This window comes from Mobula birostris, chromosome 19, assembly GCF_030028105.1.
Source record: "Mobula birostris isolate sMobBir1 chromosome 19, sMobBir1.hap1, whole genome shotgun sequence".
NCBI lineage: Eukaryota > Metazoa > Chordata > Chondrichthyes > Myliobatiformes > Myliobatidae > Mobula > Mobula birostris.
Window position 1 is genome coordinate 68,186,921 of NC_092388.1, and position 21,842 is coordinate 68,208,762.

General features: G+C 46.2%; 1 protein-coding gene across 1 annotated transcript; it reads left to right on the top strand.

Moving 5' to 3' along the window:
- The first annotated feature begins 16,229 nt into the window (after nt 1-16,229).
- On the top strand, nt 16,230-20,738 carry LOC140212668 (eukaryotic translation initiation factor 1b). Its single transcript, XM_072283778.1, has 4 exons — nt 16,230-16,414; nt 17,453-17,616; nt 19,677-19,778; nt 20,310-20,738. Exons 1-4 carry the CDS (start codon nt 16,384-16,386, stop codon nt 20,352-20,354), a joined length of 342 nt encoding a protein of 113 aa, XP_072139879.1. The 5' UTR covers nt 16,230-16,383; the 3' UTR covers nt 20,355-20,738.
- The last annotated feature ends 1,104 nt before the right edge of the window (nt 20,739-21,842 follow it).

Here is a 21,842-nt window from a genome sequence, read left to right on the forward strand (position 1 = left end):
CAAAACAGAACACAAATCAAGCCAGCACGTGAACACGGAACACTGATCAGTACAGCACGGGAACACGTAACACTGATCAGTACAGCACGGGAGCAGGAAAAACTGATCAGTACAGCACGGGAACACAGAACACTCATCAGTAAAGCACGGGAACAAGGATCACTGATCAGTACAGCACGGCAAAATAGAACACTGATCAGCAATGAATGGGAACATGGAACTCTGATCAGTACAGCCCCAGAGCACTGAACACTGATCAGCACAACACGGGAATATGGGACACTGATCAGTACAGCATGGGAACATGGAACACTGATCAGTACAGCATGGGAACAGGGAACACTGATCAGCACAGCACGGGAACAGGGAACACTGATCAGTACATCACGGGAACATGAAATACTGATCAGTACAGCCCGGGAACACGGAACTCTGATCCGTACAGCACAGGAACAGGGAACATTGATCAGTACTGCATGGGAACAGGGAACACTGATCAGTACAGCACGGGAGCACGTAACGCTGATCAGTACAGCACGGGAGCACAGAACGCTGATCTTTACAGCACGGGAACACGAAACACTGATCTGTACAGTACGGGAACACGGAAGACTGTTAAGTGCAGCACAGGAACACCGAATACTGATCAATGCAGCATAGGAACACGGACCACTGATCTGTACAGCAGCTGAACATAGAACACTGAACAGTAAAGCACAGAAACACAGAACACTGATCAGTACAGCATCGGAACTCGGAACACTGATCATTACAGCACATGAACACAGAACACTGATCAGTACATCACGGGAACACGGAACGCTGATCCGTACAGCGCGGAAACACGGAACACTGATCTGTACAGCACGGAAACAGGGAACATTGATCAGTACAGCTTGGGAACACGGAACACTGATCAGTACAGCATGCGAACATGTAACACTGATCAGTACAGCACGGGAACACGGAACACTGATCAGTACAGAATGGGAACACGGAACACCGATCAGTACAGCAAGGGAACACGGAACACAAATCAGGTCAGCACGGGAACACGGAACACTGATCAGTACTGCACGGGAACAGGGAACACTGATCAGTACAGCACGGGAACACATAACACTGATCAGTACAGCACGGGAACAGGAAAAACTGATCAGTACAGCACGGGAACACAGAACACTGATCAGTAAAGCACGGGAACACGGAACACTGATCAGTACAGCACGGCAAAATGGAACACTGATCAGTACTGAATGGGAACACGGAACACTGATCAGTACAGCCCCAGAGCACGGAACACTGATCAGCACAGCACGGGAACATGGAACACTGATCAGTACAGCATGGGAACACGGAACACTGATCAGCACAGCACGGGAACATGGAACACTGATCAGTATATCACGGGAACATGTAATACTGATCAGTACAGCACGGGAACACAGAACACTGATTAGCAAAGCACGGGAATACGGTACACTGATTACTACAGCACGGGAACACGGAACACTTATCAGTACAGCATGGGAACACGGAACACCTATCAGTACAGCATGGGAACACGGAGCACTTTTCAGTACAGCCGCGGAATATGAAACTCTGATCAGTACAGCACGGGAGCACAGAACGCTGATCTGTACAGCACGGAAACACGAGACACTGATCAGTACAGTACAGGAACACAGAGCACTGATAAGTACAGCACAGGAACACCGAATACTGATCAATGCAGCACCGGAACACGGACCACTGATCTGTACAGCACCTGAACATAGAACACTGAACCGTAAAACACGGAAACACAGAACAGTGATCAGTACAGCATCGGAACTCAGAACACTGATCATTACAGCACGTGAACACGGAACACTGATCAGTACATCACGGGAACATGAAATACTGATCAGTACAGCACGGGAACATGGAACGCTGATCCGTACAGCGCGGAAACATGTAACACTGATCTGTACAGCACGGGAACAGGGAACATTGATCAGTACAGCACGGGAACACGGGACACTGATCAGTACAGCATGCTAACACGTAACACTGATTAGTACAGCAGCGGAACATGGAACACTGATCAGTACAGAACGGGAACACGGAACACTGATCAGTACAGCACGGGAACTCGGAACACAAATCAGGTCAGCATGGGAACACGGAACACTGATCAGTACTGCACGGGAACAGGGAACACTGATCAGTACAGCACGGGAACACGTAACACTGATCAGTACAGCATGGGAACAGGATAAACTGATCAGTACAGCTCGGGAACACAGAACACTCATCAGTAAAGCACGGGAACACGGAACACTGATCAGTACAGCACGGCAAAATGGAACACTGATCAGTACTGAATGGGAACACGGAACACTGATCAGTACAGCCCCAGAGCACGGAACACTGATCAGCACAGCACGGGAACATGGAACACTGATCAGTACAGCATGGGAACACGGAACACTGATCCGTACAGCGCGGAAACACAGAACACTGATCTGTACAGCACGGGAACAGGGAACATTGATCAGTACAGCTTGGGAACACGGAACACTGATTGGTACAGCATGCGAACATGTAACACTGATCAGTACAGCACGGGAACACGGAACACTGATCAGTACAGAATGGGAACACGGAACACTGATTAGTACAGCAGCGGAACTCGGAATACTGATCAGTCCAGCACAGGAACATGGAACACTGATCAGTAAAGAACGGGAACACGGAACACTGATCAGTACAGCACAGCAAAACAAAACACAAATCAGGTCAGCACGGGAACACGGAACACTGATCAGTACTGCACGGGAACAGGGAACACTGATCAGTACAGCACGGGAACACGGGACACTGATCAGTACAGCATGCTAACACGTAACACTGATTAGTACAGCAGCGGAACATGGAACACTGATCAGTACAGAACGGGAACACGGAACACTGATCAGTACAGCACGGGAACTCGGAACACAAATCAGGTCAGCATGGGAACACGGAACACTGATCAGTACTGCACGGGAACAGGGAACACTGATCAGTACAGCACGGGAACACGTAACACTGATCAGTACAGCATGGGAACAGGATAAACTGATCAGTACAGCTCGGGAACACAGAACACTCATCAGTAAAGCACGGGAACACGGAACACTGATCAGTACAGCACGGCAAAATGGAACACTGATCAGTACTGAATGGGAACACGGAACACTGATCAGTACAGCCCCAGAGCACGGAACACTGATCAGCACAGCACGGGAACATGGAACACTGATCAGTACAGCATGGGAACACGGAACACTGATCCGTACAGCGCGGAAACACAGAACACTGATCTGTACAGCACGGGAACAGGGAACATTGATCAGTACAGCTTGGGAACACGGAACACTGATTGGTACAGCATGCGAACATGTAACACTGATCAGTACAGCACGGGAACACGGAACACTGATCAGTACAGAATGGGAACACGGAACACTGATTAATACAGCAGCGGAACTCGGAATACTGATCAGTCCAGCACAGGAACATGGAACACTGATCAGTAAAGAACGGGAACACGGAACACTGATCAGTACAGCACAGCAAAACAAAACACAAATCAGGTCAGCACGGGAACACGGAACACTGATCAGTACTGCACGGGAACAGGGAACACTGATCAGTACAGCACGGGAACACGTAACACTGATCAGTACAGAACGGGAGCAGGAAAAACTGATCTGTACAGCACGGGAACACAGAACAGTGATCAGTAAAGCACGCTAACACGGAACACTGATTAGTACAGCACGGGAACACAGAACACCTATTAGTACAGCATGGGAACACGGAGCACTTTTCAGTACAGCCGCGGAATATGAAACTCTGATCAGTACAGCACGGGAGCACAGAACGCTGATCTGTACAGCACGGGAACACGAGACACTGATCAGTACAGTACGGGAACACGGAGCACTGTTAAGTACAGCACAGGAACACCGAATACTGATCAATGCAGCACCGGAACACGGACCACTGATCTGTACAGCACCTGAACATAGAACACTGAACATTAATGCATGGAAACACAGAACTCTGATCAGTACAGCCTCAGAACTCGGAACACTGATCATTACAGCTCGTGAACACGGAACACTAATCGGTACATCACGGGTACATGAAATACTGATCAGTACAGCACGGGAACACGGAACGCTGATCCGTACAGTGCGGAAACACGGAACACTGATCTGTACAGCACGGGAACAGGGAACATTGATCATTACAGCACGTGAACACGGAACACTGATTAGTACATCATGGGTACATGAAATACTGATCAGTACAGCACGGGAACACGGAACGCTGATCCGTACAGCGCGGAAACACGTAACACTGATCTGTACCGCACGGGAACAGGGAACATTGATCAGTACAGAACAGGAACATGGAACACTGATCAGTACAGCACGGGACCTCGGAACACAAATCAGGTCAGCACAGGAACACAGAACACTGATCAGTACTGCACGGGAACAGGGAACACTGATCAGTACAGCACGGGAACACAGAACACTGATCAGTAAAGCACGGTAACACGGAACACTGATCAGTACAGCACGGCAAAATGGAACACTGATCAGTACTGAATGGGAACACGGAACACTGATCAGTACAGCACGGCAAAATGGAACACTGATCAGTACTGAATGGGAACACGGAACACTGATCAGTACAGCCCCTGAGCACGGAACACTGATCAGCACAGCACGGGAACATGGAACACTGATCAGTACAGCATGAGAACACGGAACACTGATCAGCACAGCACGGGAACATGGAACACTGATCAGTACAGCATGGGAACACGGAACACTGATCAGCACAGCACGGGAACATGGAACACTTATCAGTACAGCATGGGTACATGAAATACTGATCAGTACAGCACGGGAACATGGAACGCTGATCCGTACAGCGCGGAAACATGGAACACTGATCAGTACAGCACGGGAACACGGAACACTGATCAGTACAGCACGGGAACACGGAACACAAATCAGGTCAGCATGGGAACACGGAACACTGATCAGTACTGCATGGGAACAGGGAACACTGATCAGTAAAGCACGGGAACACGTAACACTGATCAGTACAGCATGGGAACAGGATAAACTGATCAGTACAGCACGGGAACACAGAACACTCATCCGTAAAGCACGGTAACACGGAACACTGATCAGTACAGCACGGCAAAATGGAACACTGATCAGTACTGAATGGGAACACGGAACACTGATCAGTACAGCACGGCAAAATGGAACACTGATCAGTACTGAATGGGAACACGGAACACTGATCAGTACAGCCCCAGAGCACGGAACACTGATCAGCACAGCACGGGAACATGGAACACTGATCAGTACAGCATGGGAACATGGAACACTGATCAGTACAGCATTGGACCACGGAACACTGATCAGCCAGCACGGGAACATGGAACACTGATCAGTACATCACGGGAACATGTAATACTGATCAGTACAGCACGGGAACACGGAACGCTGATCCGTACAGCGCGGAAACACAGAACACTGATCTGTACAGCACGGGAACAGGGAACATTGATCAGTACAGCTTGGGAACACGGAACACTGATCGGTACAGCATGCGAACATGTAACACTGATCAGTACAGCACGGGAACACGGAACACTGATCAGTACAGAATGGGAACACGGAACACTGATTAGTACAGCAGCGGAACTCAGAATACTGATCAGTCCAGCACAGGATCATGGAACACTGATCAGTACAGCATGGGAACACGGAACACTGATCAGTACAGAACGGGAACACGGAACACTGATCAGTACAGCACAGCAAAACAGAAGACAAATCAGGCCAGCACGTGAACACGGAACACTGATCAGTACTCCACGGGAACAGGGAACACTGATCAGTACAGCACGGGAACACGTAACACTGATCAGTACAGCATGGGAGCAGGAAAAACTGATCAGTACAGCACGGGAACACAGAACACTCATCAGTAAAGCACGGTAGCACGGAACACTGATCAGTACAGCACGGCAAAATGGAACACTGATCAGTACTGAATGGGAACACGGAACACTGATCAGTACAGCACGGCAAAATGGAACACTGATCAGTACTGAATGGGAACACGGAACACTGATCAGTACAGCCCCAGAGCACGGAACACTGATCAGCACAGCACGGGAACATGGAACACTGATCAGTACAGCATGGGAACATGGAACACTGATCAGTACAGCATTGGAACACGGAACACTGATCAGCACAGCACGGGAACATGGAACACTGATCAGTACATCACGGGAACATGTAATACTGATCAGTACAGCACGGGAACATGGAATGCTGATCCGTACAGCGCGGAAACACAGAACACTGATCTGTACAGCACGGGAACAGTGAACATTGATCAGTACAGCTTGGGAACACGGAACACTGATCGGTACAGCATGCGAACATGTAACACTGATCAGTACAGCACGGGAACACGGAACACTGATCAGTACAGAATGGGAACACGGAACACTGATTAGTACAGCAGCGGAACTCGGAATACTGATCAGTCCAGCACCGGAACATGGAACACTGATCAGTACAGCATGGGAACACGGAACACTGATCAGTACAGAACGGGAACACGGAACACTGATCAGTACAGCACAGCAAAACAGAACACAAATCAAGCCAGCACGTGAACACGGAACACTGATCAGTACAGCACGGGAACACGTAACACTGATCAGTACAGCACGGGAGCAGGAAAAACTGATCAGTACAGCACGGGAACACAGAACACTCATCAGTAAAGCACGGGAACAAGGATCACTGATCAGTACAGCACGGCAAAATAGAACACTGATCAGCAATGAATGGGAACATGGAACTCTGATCAGTACAGCCCCAGAGCACTGAACACTGATCAGCACAACACGGGAATATGGGACACTGATCAGTACAGCATGGGAACATGGAACACTGATCAGTACAGCATGGGAACAGGGAACACTGATCAGCACAGCACGGGAACAGGGAACACTGATCAGTACATCACGGGAACATGAAATACTGATCAGTACAGCCCGGGAACACGGAACTCTGATCCGTACAGCACAGGAACAGGGAACATTGATCAGTACTGCATGGGAACAGGGAACACTGATCAGTACAGCACGGGAGCACGTAACGCTGATCAGTACAGCACGGGAGCACAGAACGCTGATCTTTACAGCACGGGAACACGAAACACTGATCTGTACAGTACGGGAACACGGAAGACTGTTAAGTGCAGCACAGGAACACCGAATACTGATCAATGCAGCATAGGAACACGGACCACTGATCTGTACAGCAGCTGAACATAGAACACTGAACAGTAAAGCACAGAAACACAGAACACTGATCAGTACAGCATCGGAACTCGGAACACTGATCATTACAGCACATGAACACAGAACACTGATCAGTACATCACGGGAACACGGAACGCTGATCCGTACAGCGCGGAAACACGGAACACTGATCTGTACAGCACGGAAACAGGGAACATTGATCAGTACAGCTTGGGAACACGGAACACTGATCAGTACAGCATGCGAACATGTAACACTGATCAGTACAGCACGGGAACACGGAACACTGATCAGTACAGAATGGGAACACGGAACACCGATCAGTACAGCAAGGGAACACGGAACACAAATCAGGTCAGCACGGGAACACGGAACACTGATCAGTACTGCACGGGAACAGGGAACACTGATCAGTACAGCACGGGAACACATAACACTGATCAGTACAGCACGGGAACAGGAAAAACTGATCAGTACAGCACGGGAACACAGAACACTGATCAGTAAAGCACGGGAACACGGAACACTGATCAGTACAGCACGGCAAAATGGAACACTGATCAGTACTGAATGGGAACACGGAACACTGATCAGTACAGCCCCAGAGCACGGAACACTGATCAGCACAGCACGGGAACATGGAACACTGATCAGTACAGCATGGGAACACGGAACACTGATCAGCACAGCACGGGAACATGGAACACTGATCAGTATATCACGGGAACATGTAATACTGATCAGTACAGCACGGGAACACAGAACACTGATTAGCAAAGCACGGGAATACGGTACACTGATTACTACAGCACGGGAACACGGAACACTTATCAGTACAGCATGGGAACACGGAACACCTATCAGTACAGCATGGGAACACGGAGCACTTTTCAGTACAGCCGCGGAATATGAAACTCTGATCAGTACAGCACGGGAGCACAGAACGCTGATCTGTACAGCACGGAAACACGAGACACTGATCAGTACAGTACAGGAACACAGAGCACTGATAAGTACAGCACAGGAACACCGAATACTGATCAATGCAGCACCGGAACACGGACCACTGATCTGTACAGCACCTGAACATAGAACACTGAACCGTAAAACACGGAAACACAGAACAGTGATCAGTACAGCATCGGAACTCAGAACACTGATCATTACAGCACGTGAACACGGAACACTGATCAGTACATCACGGGAACATGAAATACTGATCAGTACAGCACGGGAACATGGAACGCTGATCCGTACAGCGCGGAAACATGTAACACTGATCTGTACAGCACGGGAACAGGGAACATTGATCAGTACAGCACGGGAACACGGGACACTGATCAGTACAGCATGCTAACACGTAACACTGATTAGTACAGCAGCGGAACATGGAACACTGATCAGTACAGAACGGGAACACGGAACACTGATCAGTACAGCACGGGAACTCGGAACACAAATCAGGTCAGCATGGGAACACGGAACACTGATCAGTACTGCACGGGAACAGGGAACACTGATCAGTACAGCACGGGAACACGTAACACTGATCAGTACAGCATGGGAACAGGATAAACTGATCAGTACAGCTCGGGAACACAGAACACTCATCAGTAAAGCACGGGAACACGGAACACTGATCAGTACAGCACGGCAAAATGGAACACTGATCAGTACTGAATGGGAACACGGAACACTGATCAGTACAGCCCCAGAGCACGGAACACTGATCAGCACAGCACGGGAACATGGAACACTGATCAGTACAGCATGGGAACACGGAACACTGATCCGTACAGCGCGGAAACACAGAACACTGATCTGTACAGCACGGGAACAGGGAACATTGATCAGTACAGCTTGGGAACACGGAACACTGATTGGTACAGCATGCGAACATGTAACACTGATCAGTACAGCACGGGAACACGGAACACTGATCAGTACAGAATGGGAACACGGAACACTGATTAGTACAGCAGCGGAACTCGGAATACTGATCAGTCCAGCACAGGAACATGGAACACTGATCAGTAAAGAACGGGAACACGGAACACTGATCAGTACAGCACAGCAAAACAAAACACAAATCAGGTCAGCACGGGAACACGGAACACTGATCAGTACTGCACGGGAACAGGGAACACTGATCAGTACAGCACGGGAACACGGGACACTGATCAGTACAGCATGCTAACACGTAACACTGATTAGTACAGCAGCGGAACATGGAACACTGATCAGTACAGAACGGGAACACGGAACACTGATCAGTACAGCACGGGAACTCGGAACACAAATCAGGTCAGCATGGGAACACGGAACACTGATCAGTACTGCACGGGAACAGGGAACACTGATCAGTACAGCACGGGAACACGTAACACTGATCAGTACAGCATGGGAACAGGATAAACTGATCAGTACAGCTCGGGAACACAGAACACTCATCAGTAAAGCACGGGAACACGGAACACTGATCAGTACAGCACGGCAAAATGGAACACTGATCAGTACTGAATGGGAACACGGAACACTGATCAGTACAGCCCCAGAGCACGGAACACTGATCAGCACAGCACGGGAACATGGAACACTGATCAGTACAGCATGGGAACACGGAACACTGATCCGTACAGCGCGGAAACACAGAACACTGATCTGTACAGCACGGGAACAGGGAACATTGATCAGTACAGCTTGGGAACACGGAACACTGATTGGTACAGCATGCGAACATGTAACACTGATCAGTACAGCACGGGAACACGGAACACTGATCAGTACAGAATGGGAACACGGAACACTGATTAATACAGCAGCGGAACTCGGAATACTGATCAGTCCAGCACAGGAACATGGAACACTGATCAGTAAAGAACGGGAACACGGAACACTGATCAGTACAGCACAGCAAAACAAAACACAAATCAGGTCAGCACGGGAACACGGAACACTGATCAGTACTGCACGGGAACAGGGAACACTGATCAGTACAGCACGGGAACACGTAACACTGATCAGTACAGAACGGGAGCAGGAAAAACTGATCTGTACAGCACGGGAACACAGAACAGTGATCAGTAAAGCACGCTAACACGGAACACTGATTAGTACAGCACGGGAACACAGAACACCTATTAGTACAGCATGGGAACACGGAGCACTTTTCAGTACAGCCGCGGAATATGAAACTCTGATCAGTACAGCACGGGAGCACAGAACGCTGATCTGTACAGCACGGGAACACGAGACACTGATCAGTACAGTACGGGAACACGGAGCACTGTTAAGTACAGCACAGGAACACCGAATACTGATCAATGCAGCACCGGAACACGGACCACTGATCTGTACAGCACCTGAACATAGAACACTGAACATTAATGCATGGAAACACAGAACTCTGATCAGTACAGCCTCAGAACTCGGAACACTGATCATTACAGCTCGTGAACACGGAACACTAATCGGTACATCACGGGTACATGAAATACTGATCAGTACAGCACGGGAACACGGAACGCTGATCCGTACAGTGCGGAAACACGGAACACTGATCTGTACAGCACGGGAACAGGGAACATTGATCATTACAGCACGTGAACACGGAACACTGATTAGTACATCATGGGTACATGAAATACTGATCAGTACAGCACGGGAACACGGAACGCTGATCCGTACAGCGCGGAAACACGTAACACTGATCTGTACCGCACGGGAACAGGGAACATTGATCAGTACAGAACAGGAACATGGAACACTGATCAGTACAGCACGGGACCTCGGAACACAAATCAGGTCAGCACAGGAACACAGAACACTGATCAGTACTGCACGGGAACAGGGAACACTGATCAGTACAGCACGGGAACACGTAACACTGATCAGTACAGCACGGGAACAGGAAAAACTGATCAGTACAGCACGGCAAAATAGGACACTGATCAGCACTGAATGGGAACATGGAACACTGATCAGTACAGCCCCAGAGCACGGAACACTGATCAGCACAGCACGGGAACATGGAACACTGATCATTACAGCACGGGGACACGGAACACTGATCAGTACAGAACGGGAACACGGAACACTGATCAGTACAACACAGGAACACCCGACACTGATCAGTACAGCAGGGAAACACGGAACGCTGATCAATATAGCACGGGAACACGGACCACGGAACATTACAGCACGGGGACATGGAACACTTATCAATACAGCAGGGGAACACTGACGACTGATCTGTACAGCACGGGAACAGGAAACACTGATCAGTACAGCCCGGGATCACGGAACACTGCTGAGTACAGCAGGGGAACACGGAGCACTGATCAATACAGCACGGGAACACGGAACACTGATCATTACAGCACGGGAACAGTGAACACTGATGAGTACAGCACGGGAACACAGAACACTGATCAGTACAGCATGGGAACACGGAACAGTGATCAGTACAACACGGGAACGTGGAACACTGATCAGTACAGCAGGGGAACACGGAACACTGATCAGTACAGCACGGGAACATTGAGGATTGATCAGTACCTCACGGGAACATAGAACTGGCCCATGATGTCTGTTTTGTCTTGTATCCGAATTTAACCTGATTGTACGAGCCTACTGATATTCCTCGAGCAAAAGGTACCGAGTGAATTCCTGTTCGATTTAATGAACATTATGAGGAATGTTGACAGACGTCACTGAACTGTTTTCGATGCCCGTGGTTTGTAGGACAGATGGAAAGATGCTGGTATTGCATGTTTGAATATTTTATGATGATGCACTACCAAAGGAGCTCCGATATGGCAGCTCTTTGTGGTAGTGGACCGAAGAATACATTCAAATCCTGTCTTCGAACAGCCTTGAAGATCATAGCACTGGAAGCAATCAGGTCTGGGTTGTTTTAGAGTAACCAAGATGTAGAGAACAGAAATAGGCCCTTTGTTTCATCTAGTCTATACCATAGGCTTTTAAACTGCCTTCTCCATGCACTGGGTCCACATCCCTCCTTAGATCTGTCATTGATTTATCTATCCAAACTTCTGTAAACTTTGAAATTGAGCTCGTATATACACCACTTGTGCTGGCAGCTGATTCCACCCTCTCACAAGCAGCTGAGTGAAGATGATAATCCTTATGTTCCGCTTAATTTTCTCAACTTTTACCCTTAACCCATGAATTCTGGTTATAGTCCCACCCAACCTCAGTAGAGAATGCCTGCTTGCACTTACCCTATCTATACCCCTCATAATGTTGTAAACCTCTGTGAAACCTCCTCTCCGTATCCTACATTCTAAAGAATACAGTCATAACCTGTTCAATCTCTTCTTATAACTCAGATCCGACAGCATCCTTGTAAATTTTCTCTGTACTCTTTCAACCTTGTCCGCATTGTTCCTGTAAGCCGGTGTCCAAATTTGCACATAATTCTGCATATCAGGCCTCACCAATGTCTTATGCAAATTCAGCATGACATCTCATTTCCAGTGTTCCACACTTGATTTCTGAAGGCCAATGTGCCAACTGCTTTGTTTACAACCCTACCTACCTGTAATGCCACTTTAATTATGGACCTGTATTCCCAGATCCTTTTATCCTACCACACTCCTCAGTGCGCTACCATTCACTATGTAAGCCCGACTCTGGTTTGTCCTACTGAAGCGAAAACCCCCCCTCCTGTCTGCATTAAATTCCATCTGCTATTTTCAGCCCATTTGTCCAGCTGGTGCAGATCCCTTTGCAGGCCATGGTAGCCTTCCTCACTGTCCACTTCACCCCAGATCTTGGTGCCATCTACAAATTTGTTCATCCCATTAATCACATTGTTATCCATATAACTGATGTTAATGATAAACAACAGAGGACCCAGCACTGATCCCTGCAGCACACTACAAGTCACAGACATCCAGTGAGAGGCAACCCTTTACTACCACTCTTTGACTTTTCCCACTAAGCCAATGTCTAATCCAGTTTTCTACCTTATCCCGAATAAGGTAGAAAAGGCAGGAGGAGAGAGAGCAGCGCACCTGCACTGGTGCGGCCCTCCTGTGAAAAATGATATTGTACCTGTTAAATAGGGGCTGTGGACAATTCTGATTTGATGGAGAATGGCCGTGAAAGCACAGAGGAACATCTGGAGAAATTTCTGAAACACTCATTCGCTGCTGTCATTACTGCGCGGTTGGGAATCTTTTGCAGGGAAGGCCTCAAAATCCCCGGCTTTGCTTGCTGTTGGCCACCAAGAAGGAGGTTGAACCATTCGGATAGAGATGGCGCTCAGTACTCAGTGTCGGAGAGCTGATCAGAGCTCGAAGTTTTCGGATGACTCAGAGTCGGACCATGGTCAGGTATGGCAGGGAGAGTTTTTCTTCCTTCTCCCGTCTGCGTGAGATGTGGGACATTTGAGAGACTTTGAACTTTTACTGTGCTCATGGACTGTTTGTAACTATATGTTATAATTATGTGGTTTTGTCAGTTTTTTCAGTGTTGGTCTGTCCTGTGTTTTGTGATATAACACCAGAGGAAATATTGTATCATTTCTTAATTCATGCATTACTAAATGACAATAAAAGAGGACTGTATGTCTTCATAATCTAATTCTGAGCAACTGAAGCTTCTTGACCAATCTTCCATGTGGGACCTTGTCAAATGCCTTACTAGACAACATTCATTGTCTTGCCTTCATCCATTTTCTGGTAACTTCATTAAAAAGGTTCAAAAGTTTCAAAGGAACATCTAAACAAACCTGATGCATTTTGGAAACAAGTCCTGTGGACGGATGAAGTTAAAATAGAACTTTTTGGCCGCAATATGTTTGATGAAAAAAGGGCGCAGAATTTCGTGAAAAGAACCCATCTCCAACTGTTAAGCATGAGGTTGGACCGATCATGCTTTGGGCTTGTGTTGCAGCCAGTGGCACGGGGAAGAATGAATTAGAGGGAAGAATGAATTCAATTAAATACCAGCAAATTCTGGAAGCAAACATCACATCGTCTGTTAAAAAAAAAAGCCGAAGATGAAAAGAGGATGGCTTCTACAACAGGATAATGAACCTAAACACACCTCAAAATCCACAATGGACTACCTCAAGAGGCACAAGCTGAAGGTTTTGCCATGGCCCTCACAGTCCCCTGAGCTAAATATCATTGAAAATCTGTGGATAGACCTCAAAAGAGCAGTGCATGCAAGATGGTCCAAGAATCTCACAGAACTAGAAGCCTTTTGCAAGGAAGAATGGGTGAAAATACCCCCAAACAAGAATTGAAAGACTCTTAGCTGGCTACAAAAAGCATTTACAAGCTGTGATACTTGCCAAAGGGGGTGTTACTAAGTACTGCCATGTTGGGTGCCCAAACTTTTGCTTCAGGCCCTTTTCCTTTTTTGTTATTTCAAAACTATAAAAGATGGAAATACTAAAGTTTTCTTGCTTAAAATATTAAAGAAATGTGTCATATTTAACTTTATGCCAGTTGGAAATCAGTTCATCTTTTACTTGCTTAGCTATTCACGGTAACAGAAATCTTGACCAAGGGTGCCCAAACTTTTGCATGCCACTGTATTTACATGTATACATACATATATATATGTATTTTATGATTATTTTGTTGGCAGTCTCAATGTTAATAGCTAAATGCTAATGCAAATAGCTTTTCTATTCCTTTTGCAAACTCTCCTTGTACTGTTATGTGACTTGCTTGGCAGATTTCAGCATTTTGCCGGAAGTCTCAACCTCATAGCAGTCTGTGTCAATGAATTTGCTAATTTTGCAAGACATCAGATTTACAAGAATCATAATTATATTAAATTATGTTATCATGGAGTCGTTTCTTTATTCTATTACAACAGGGAGTTTGGCCTCATCACATAAGAGATCAATAGAGTAGCTCCTTCACAGCTAGCCAAATAGTTTAAATAAAGTTAGCTATGCTAATGAATGAATGACACCTGTTAAACTCACCTCAACATGTCTTTTACAGTCATTTAACCCACCATGGGCAATAGAAAAGTCACTGTTGCAAACAATGCAGCGAGCAACTCTGTCGATATTTTTGACCCCTATGAGGCAGGGGTACACTTTAGTCTGGGGTGACGTACGTTTTATATTTTCTTTCTTTTTTTTTGAATACTCTGCCATGGCGCTGCAGGACACTAAACTGAACTAACTGATGTACAATGAAAGAGAGAGGTCGACTGTAAAGCCCACCCACAGAGAAAACTAATAGGTCTACTTAGCACAAAGAGACCTATCAGGATTCATTCATTCATTCTCATTCATTCATATTCATTCTCTCTCTCTCACTCACACACACACACATATATATATATATATATGTGTGTGTGTGTGTGTGTGTGTGTGTGAATATATATATATATATATATATATATATATATATATATATATATATATATATATATATATATATATATATATATGTATAAAATTTGCGGGCGTCAGAGAGCCACTATCAATATGCGGGGAGATTCCCAGAACTTCCGGGAGAGTTGGGACGCTGTAAAAGGAAGAATTTATTTTCACCCGTAGAGTGATTTTGAATTTGAATGCTGCAAAATGAGAAAGTGGTGGAGACAGAAACGATGACAATGTTTAGAAAGTATCTGCAGGAGCACTTGAAGAAATAGGGGTGAGAGAACTTTCTTTGCGCTATGACTCTGCACTGCGGATCCCTACACACGCTGCACAACTGCAATTCGGGTCAGTATACTTCCCATGATTCATCGGTACCATGCGTCTAAATGAACTACATTTCCCATAAAACGGCCTAAAGGTCCCGGCTTACATTGCACAGGGAGGGGCAGGCGGGCAGCGGCCATTTTGTGGTATTGCGCGGTCGCTCCGTGTTCGGTCGCTCTCAATCTCCCTCCCGCTCCCGGACATACTGTTCATCGGTTAGCAGCGGCAGCGCCAACAGCTTTTCGTTCCCCAAACGTCTTTCTACTAATATCGCATGTCCACTATTCAGAACCTCCAATCTTTTGGTGAGTTGACCGTTCGCTCGGTTCGCTTTCCTGCGCGCCGGCGGGTGGCGGGTGGCTGGTTAACTGACTGAGGGCTGCGGGGGAGGGATCGGTAGTCTCGCCCGGGGACAGGGCGACAGGAGAGCGGCGCCGGCCCGATCCGGCCTTTGTTCACAGAGCTGCGTAAAATGGCGGCGTCTGGACGGGGTGGACGAGCGCGTCCGCGCTACAGGGGCGAGATTGGAGGGAAGGGTGGGGAACGGATCGGGCGACCGGAGAAGGAGCCGGGTTGGAGGGTGGAGAGTGCACCCGAGCCATAGTAAGACGGGGGGGGGGTGGATGGAAGAAAGCGAATCGGGGTGGGGGGAAAAGAAAGTGGCGTTAGCGCGCCTGGGCCGACGATCGGGGGTGGGGGGGTGGGGAGGCGGCGTGAGCGCTCCTGGCCGACGGCGTTGGGGGGGGAGGGTAGGGAGGCGGCGTGAGCGCGCCTGGGCCGACGATCGGGGGTGGGGGGGTGGGGAGGCGGCGTGAGCGCTCCTGGCCGACGGGGTTGGGGGTGAGGGTAGGGAGGCGGCGTGAGCGCGCCTGGGCCGACGACGGGGCGGGTGGGGGAGGGGGGGAAGCAGCGTGAGCGCGCCTGGCCGACGACGGGGCGGGTGGGGGAGGGTAGGGAAGCGGCGTGAGCGCGCCCGGGCACAGTTGGGGTTGGGGGGGTATATTTGGGGTGGGAAAGCAGGGGTGGTTAGTTGGGAGACTTTAGTGTGCTGGGTGGGGTTGGGCCTTGGGGTAGGAGGAAGAGGAATGCGGGTAGCATAGCTTGACTAGGCAGTTGGCGGACGGGGCGGGTGCGTGGCTGAGGAGTGTTTGTCCTCATGTTCAAAAATACTGGAAACGTTAGTGTTCGTTCCCCAGTTTGGAAGTTCATGATTCTTGAAACTTGTTGCCTGATAAAATAGTTATTTGCTTGTAATTTGCAGTAGTTTTACTATTTTGAACTTTATTTCCTGTCTTGTGCCCTGTGACATGTGGTTTTCTTTTGTGGCCCTTACCATGTTGCAGACCCCTTTGCTGATGCAACTAAGGGTGACGACCGCCTCCCGGCAGGGACTGAAGAATACATCCATATAAGAATTCAGCAACGTAACGGCAGGAAAACACTGACCACAGTCCAAGGCATTGCTGATGATTATGACAAGAAGAAGCTTGTGAAAGCCTTTAAAAAGGTATCATTTCTACATTGTTGCAGTTATACTTGAAATATTATAATTGTTGGCTTTATTTTAAGAAATGGACAAGGGCAGCAAGACTGCAGGTCTTCACCATAATGAACTTGATAAAATGGTAGTTCAGGATCCTTGATTCTTAACCAACTTTTGGGAATTTTTTTAGAAGGAATGCTGTGGAGTATTATGCCAGTTCAAAACCATCTCCAGTAATTTATGATGATTTTTATGGCACCCACACTCAAATTCAGATTCTGCAAATTATTAATTTAGAAGTCTATTTGTTTCATTCTAATTATCTTGGCGTTGGTTTGATGTAAACTGATCCACAAGTCTTTCTGCAAGGATTGGTTTGCTTTATTGTAGAAAGTGGCTTTGCTTCTTTTTGAAGAAAAATTTCAAACTCTGGGGGATGTTAGATTGGATATGGAGCTGGCAAGTGAGGATTTTTCGTAATTTTGATAAATGTGGACTTTCTGAATGTCTTGTGATAGATATACTTTATTGATCCTGAGGGAAATTGGGTTTCGTTACAGCTGCACCAACCAAGAATAGACCATAAATATAGCAATACTAAAACCACAGACAACCAAACAACAATATGCAAACTATGCCAGATGGAAATAAGTCTTGGCCTAGCCTATTGGTGTCTGACCCTCCATTGGAGGAGCTGCAAAGTTCGATGGCCACAGGCAGGAACAACCTCCCATGATACGCGGTGTTGTATCTCGGTGGAATATGGCCGGAGTCCAACAGCAAAAAGTTCAATATCCGGTCTACAAACACGTTCCTCGATCGTAATATGACCAGGATTGCACCATCTGCTGTTAACCAGAACAGCAAGCCCCCAACTCCTTTGTGCTTACCGCTCTCAGTGCACTTCCGGTCAGCCCGAACTGTCTGGAAGCCCACCATGGAAAAGCTTTGGTCGGGTATGTCCTCGTGCAGCCCCATTTCAGTAAAACACATAACACTGCACTCCTGAAATGTTCTCTGACTCCTGGCTAGCACTGTCAACTCGTCCATTTTATTATCCACTGAACTCCAATTCTCCATAAGTCTCTGTTGTCTCAACCCAGTCCTCTTTCCTCGCCTTTGTGATCCCCCTCTGCATCCTCTGTGTGTTTCCCTCCAGATTTCAGCCGGGGTGTCTGCTGCTCTGTTCACTAAACCGGCCGGCATAAGCACAATCAGCTGGTCCCTGGAATAAACAGTGCGACCATACTGCTGCCCCACTAATGAGACATGTCCGAATGTAACTATTTCCAGTGCTAAAAGCCCAAATAAAACTCTCCACTTGCATGTTAGAGAGGGTGCAGCTTCAACAGAAATTGGAAATAATTGTGAGATATACACACCTTGGCTAGCTAGTAGAGCTCCTGTCTCAGCTCCAGCAAATAGGTTCAATTCTAGTTTTTAGAGTTTGCATATTCTGCGTGACTCTAGTTTCTTTTTGTGTCCCAAAGCCTTGTGGGTTGGCAGCTTGATTGATGCTGTATATTTTCTCTCAAGTGTAGGTGAGTTGTGGAATCTGGGGGGTGAGGAGTTGACGTCAATGTGGAGATAAATTAAGGTCGGTACAGTTGAGTGGTGGCTGCACTATATTGATGGCTTCTGTACTGAGTGGAGCATTTTAGGGCTACGATTGTGGTAGCAAGATAGGTATATTTGTGATTATGGTTCAAGTTCATCTTGTATTCTTGTGTGTGTAGTTTAGGTGTGAATTTCTGTGACATTTGCCTTTCCAAATGAAATCTGCTAGGTGACTTGAATGTGTTCCAATGCCAGGAAACTTGGAGTATTTTAATGTGGTACTGTTGAGTTTCTTATCAAAGTATTCAAGCTAAATTAGGCATTTTGTGTTAGTTATCTCTTGGAAACTTAACTGGGAGCACCTAGTTTTAGTACGAAGAATATTTTAAAGTGATCATTTAATGCATAATTATTGCTGTTCTTGTCAGTGGAGGAGAAAATATCGTGGTTTTATTTCAGAAACTACATGTATTTGAATAGTCTCGAAGTATTTGCAGGAATTAATGATCCAACTTTTTTCTTTGCAGAAATTTGCTTGCAATGGTACTGTGATAGAGCACCCTGAATACGGTGAGGTAATCCAGCTTCAGGGTGATCAGCGGAAGAATATCTGCCAATTTCTACTGGAGGTGAGAAACTGTACTGTAAAAGAAATGTCTGAAGTTAGGTTTGGCATTTCATCAGCTTCAGTTTGCTTCTAGTACATCTTGTTATAGTTAATTGTGAAAGCATAGGGTGTGGATGTTGCTTGAAATGTCCAGGTATGTGGTGTTCACGTGTTTCAACAACTGAAATCAGCAAATCCGTTCTAAAGCTCCGCAGTTTTTGTTTTCAATGGCCATTGGTTCCATTGTAGTTTGTATGCAGTGGATCTATATTTCTTGTAATGACTGAGCCCATGATTTTAAGTGTGCATCATTGATTTAAAACAAATTGAAACTGCATATTTTTATGGCACGTAGGAAGAAATAATTAGACCCATTGTCTAGATTGTCCTCCATAGTCTTTTCCTTTATTTACTGGCAAGATTGCTGAAATTGCTTCATGCCCAGTGAGCAAGGAAGGCATTCTGTATATTAGAAAATAGCGCTGTTAGAGCTGTGTGGCTATATTACATCGCCCCAGCATTCTAATGGGTTTCTTTCGTATTTTGCCTACAGGTTGGCATTGTGAAGGAGGAGCAGTTGAAAGTCCACGGCTTCTAAAGGATGTGTTTATCAGCTGAGGTTTCTTGTATGGCTGGTTCTCTTTATATTTGTTAGCTAACTATATATAGATGCACACACACATGTACGTATACTATGCAGAAATGAATTACTGCAGTAAGTGGACTTCCCATGTGATTGGAACTTCAGAATTTAACTCTGATATGCATGATGACAGAGAAAGTATGCTATTTAGGCTGGTAACTCATAAGAAAACCACTATAAGATGGTAACTAAAATGCCAGACGTGTATATTTAGCACATTTCCAATGGAAATGTTTAGTGCTAATTGTTCTACTTAAACTTTCCTGATTGAGTTTTTGTTGTATTAAAACCATGTATGTTGTATAAGGCAATTAACAATAAACCAGCTATGTATTCTGACATGTAATTTGTTAATGTGAAGTGAGTGTAGAGTTTCTAACACTGACTAGTGTGTTCTGATTATTTATTTTAGCATTCTTGTTTACTGTTGGCCATGGGGATTTACTAAACATGATAATGCATTGTAGTAACCAGTTCATAAACTATCCCTTTTCAATACATGCAGTTTGGCCTGTGGAATTGTCTTTTTGACCTGAATGAAGTTGATTCCATTGCAATATCTAAACACAGCCATATTAAACACATCATAAAGAATTTGATGAAAATGTGTTTTTGGGGTTAATTGGGACAAGTGCTTAAAGTTGAACCCTTTTTGTTGGTCATATCCTGTAATGTAGAGAAAATGATTAATAAGTTGACGGGGCAGGAAAATGGGCGAAGTCAGGTGACATTTTGATTTGGTTTGTTATGTAGTGGCCTAATGAATGTAAATAGTAGCTGGAATGGTAACATTTTCAAATTTAATTTGTTTGCTTTTGAGTTTCTGGTAGACTGCTGAATAGTGCATGTTATGCTGGCATGTTCTGTCAGTACAGGTTAATAATTACTAATCATAATTCTTAAAGGTGTGCTCATTTAGAATTTTTATTCCTGTCCTGGATGGTTTCAGTGTTTCCAGACTGGCATTGGGAGATAGTAACTCCTTTCCTCAAGTACGTTAAGCACTTTGCATGTTTCAATAAAATCACTTATTCTAAAGTTAAGGACAGCTCTATTCCCTCAAAAGGACAAACCACCAGATTTAACCTGTTGAGCTTTCACTGCAACACAAAACTGTAAAGAAGATCGGATCTGTATATGCTTCCCAGTGGCTCACTACAACTGATTGGAACTGTTTCTCTGCTTTCAAATGAAATTTTCTTACATATCTCATCTGTTGACCTGTATTTTGAACCAATTGAATTGTTAGGAGTTACTTTTATAATTAGTTCATGCAGATTTGGTCAAATTTACAGGAGTTACAATTTTTGATTTAGTATTCTGATATGTTGTAGAAACAGAAAACCTACAGCACAATAAAGGCCCCTCGACCCACAAAGCTGTGCTGAACATGTCCTGTCCTTAGAACTATCTAGGCTTACCCATAGCCCTCTGTTTTTCTAA